General features: G+C 39.1%; 1 protein-coding gene and 1 pseudogene across 1 annotated transcript; both read left to right on the forward strand.

Annotated features, from left to right (window-relative positions):
• Positions 1 to 280: 280 nt before the first annotated feature.
• LOC139842319 (uncharacterized mitochondrial protein AtMg00810-like) lies at positions 281 to 1177 on the forward strand (annotated as a pseudogene).
• A 214-nt stretch (positions 1178 to 1391) lies between these two features.
• Positions 1392 to 2936, forward strand: LOC139842320 (uncharacterized). The gene is made up of 2 exons (XM_071832471.1): positions 1392 to 1875; positions 2854 to 2936. The coding sequence occupies exons 1-2, from the start codon at positions 1392 to 1394 to the stop codon at positions 2934 to 2936; spliced, it is 567 nt and encodes a 188-aa protein (XP_071688572.1).
• Positions 2937 to 3622: the final 686 nt, after the last annotated feature.

A 3622-nucleotide genomic window follows, 5' to 3' on the forward strand; every position in this document is an offset into this window, starting at 1 on the left:
TGAAATCGTATACATGCACCAACCCTATGGGTTTCGTGACTCATCTCGACCGGATCACGTTTGTTTACTTAAGAAGTCGTTATACGGATTGAAACAAGCCCCCCGAGCATGGTACCAACGGTTTGCAAATTATGTGTCATCTATTGGCTTTGATCACAGCAGGTCCGACCACTCTCTGTTTGTTTATCATCGTGGCTCCCAAACTGCATACCTTCTTTTATAGGTGGACGACATAATCTTGGTCACCTCCTAGAACATACTTCGCACCAAGTTGATTAGTATGTTTGCTCGTGAGTTTGCAATGAAAGATCTCGGGCCGCTAAGCTACTTCTTAGGAATTTCAGTTACATCGAACGAACACGGGTTATTCTTGAATCAACAATCATATGCTCAGGACATCCTAAATCGTGCTGGCATGGAACATTGTAACACGATCACTACACCAGTTGATACGAATGGGAAACTCAGCTCCAACACCGGCTCATCATATTCCAACCCAACTGAATATCGGAGTCTTGCGGGTGCATTGCAATGCCTAACTTTCACTCGACCCGATATTTCTTATGCGGTGCAACATGTATGCTTACACATGCATAATCCCAAGGATTGTCACATGCAAGCTCTAAGACGTATTCTACGCTATATACGAGGGACTTTATCTCACAGTTTATAACTCACCAAGAGTTCATTGTCTACTCTTGTCTCTTACACGGATGCGGATTGGGGTGGTTGTCCGATCACAAGAAGATCCACGTCTGGCTATTGTGTGTTTTTAGGTCATAACCTAGTCTCCTGGTCTGCTAAACGTCAACCTACGGTATCTAGATCAAGTGCCGAGGCAGAATATCAGGGAGTGGCTAATGTCGTATCTGAATCTTGTTGGTTACGTAATGTCTTACTGGAGCTTCGTTGTACTGTCCATAAGGCTACAGTTGTTTTCTGTGACAATGTAAGTGCTATTTTTCTGTCTGGAAATTCGGTTCAACACCAACGTACAAAGCACATTGAAATGGATATACATTTTGTAAGGGAGAAAGTGGCTCGTGGTCAAATTCGTGTTCTACATATACCCACAAGATTTCAGATTGCTGATATCTTTACTAAAGGCTTACCACATGTTTACTTTGAAGACTTTCGCAACATTTTGAACGTACGACCTCCCTCCCGCTCAAACTGAGGGGCTATATTAGATAAGATAGTTTAGCTGGAAATATCATATACATATATAGCGTGCATATTGTATTCAAAATAGATGATAGTATAGTTGGCAAGGATATCGTTTCCTTATTTTAGCTTTGACAGTTGTGATAGGCTAGACATCTTTCTGTATATATACAGATGTATCATATTCAATGAAATCATCAATTACACAACTCACACTTTGATTGTTTATGGGTAAGTTGTATAAACACAAATTTATTTTAGGTGATGGTAGGGACATTTTATTTTGGGAAGACACTTGGATTGGTGACCAATGTTTCAAAGAAAATTTCCCGAGGTTGTACCGGCTTGAAGATGACAAAGAAGCTAAAGTTTGTGATCAGATAAGATGGATCGACTCTATTCCGCAAATAAGTTGGAATTGGAGTCCCCCACCTTTTGGAAGAGGACGAGATGATCTAGAGATGATTACTGTAATGATTTCGAGTTATAGCAACACAGAAACCTCACAACAGAAGTGGAGATGGAACACAAGTGGTGATGGGCTTTTTTACACGAAAATTCTCACCAACACCCTCGATGAAAAATTGTTCGGTCACTTGCGAAATGATGCGGAAACAGTGTTCAACAAACTAATTCCAAAATCAATTAGTATCTTTATTTGGCGAGCCATGCGTAGAAGACTTCCAGTGCGGGTAGAACTTGACAACAAAGGTATAGACTTACACACGACAAGATGTCCAATATGCGACGAGGACGTTGAATCAATAGACCACGCGTTAGTATTTTTTAAAGTAGCATTCGAGACTTGGAAACATATCTTTAGATGGTGGGGGATTGGCAATTTCGCAATAACAAATGTGTGTGAATTACTTAATGGCGACTTTCAACAAACATCCGGATTCAAAAGGAAGAGTATATGGCGTGCGGTTATTTGGGTAATTGGATACTTAGTGTGGAAAAACCGCAATCAAATGGTTTTTCAATCTAATTATAAATTAAGCGGTACCCTACTCAATGAAATACAACTAAAAAGTTACAAATGGATCTCAAAACGGGGGAAGAAACACAAAATAGAGTGGCATCAGTGGTTGATAAACCCGAGTTTTTATTGTAACATTGGAAATCCTCGAAATGGCATAGGTTAAGATCGAAAGCATTAGATGCATGTCTATTTTAGGCTTCAAAATTGTATATATAGCTTCGTGATGTAACGTGTCCAAAAGGGAGGCATCCTACATGCATTGTACATTTATAGTATAAACACAAATTTATATAAGAAGTTTAATGGGTGGGGAAAAAATATTGTGAAAAATTAATATAAAATAGTAAGTATATAACACAGGGTGCACAAGCTATTAAAGGTACTTCTTATAAGCGTATAAGAGGAGTGTTTTGAGAATGCATAATCTCATTCATTGATATACAGTCACATATATAGGTACATGGTACAACAACTCTATGTAACTACTGGCTAAATACAAGGATAATCACAACAGAAGTTTGGATCCACAATATAAGGAGAGGTAGTTGCAACTACAGCTAGGATGATACGCTAATACGCCCCCGCAAGATGAAGGTTCCGTCAATAACTCCAATCTTGGAGCGAAAACGAAGATAAGGCTGTCGAGGTAATGCCTTGGTAAGGGTATCAGTAACTTGATCATTGTTGCTTATATGTTGGAAATGTAGAGTGCCACCTTGGATATGTTCACAAAATGATAGTCAAGAGCTATGTGCTTCATGCGACTATGGAAGACCGGGTTAGCACATAGATAAGTGGCACCAATATTGTCGCAGAAAAGTGTAGGCGGGGAGCCAATGTGAATGCCCAATTCTGTCATTAAATTACAAATCCATAGTCTTTCAGAGGTGGCATTTGCAATGGCCTTGTACTCCGCTTCAGTGGAGGAGCGGGATACAGACTTTTGGCGAATTTCCATGATATTATGTTGCCACCAAGATAAATGGCATAACCTGTTATGGATCGACCATAGTCCTTGCCACCCCAATCGGAATCACTAAATGCACTTAAAGAAAGTGACTATCCACGTTTGAGATATAGCCTATGTAAGTAACTAGAGGGGGGTTGAATAGTTACTTGATACGTTTTTAACACTTTTTCGATTGATCACTAAATTTGATTAACTATGATCAACCAAGTCAACTCAAACTTGATATGTGTGGTTAGTGGTGTATATGTTCAAAATGATAATCAAAGTAATGTAAAGAACATAGACATAAGGATTTATAGTGGTTCGGGTGAATGTTAACTAATCCACCTTAATCCATTCTCCGATTACACTAATCGGGATTTCTTGCTTTACTAAGCACTTTTCTCCAAACCCTGTGGAGATCCGATTTACAAGTCTTCAACTTCTTTGGTAGACAACAAACCTAATCTTTATATCCCTTTGAAAGACAAACTGCAACCTAGCTTAACTTGTCTTCAACTTGGACA

This window comes from Rutidosis leptorrhynchoides, chromosome 4 (genome assembly GCF_046630445.1).
Source record: "Rutidosis leptorrhynchoides isolate AG116_Rl617_1_P2 chromosome 4, CSIRO_AGI_Rlap_v1, whole genome shotgun sequence".
NCBI classification, from domain to species: Eukaryota; Viridiplantae; Streptophyta; class Magnoliopsida; order Asterales; family Asteraceae; genus Rutidosis; species Rutidosis leptorrhynchoides.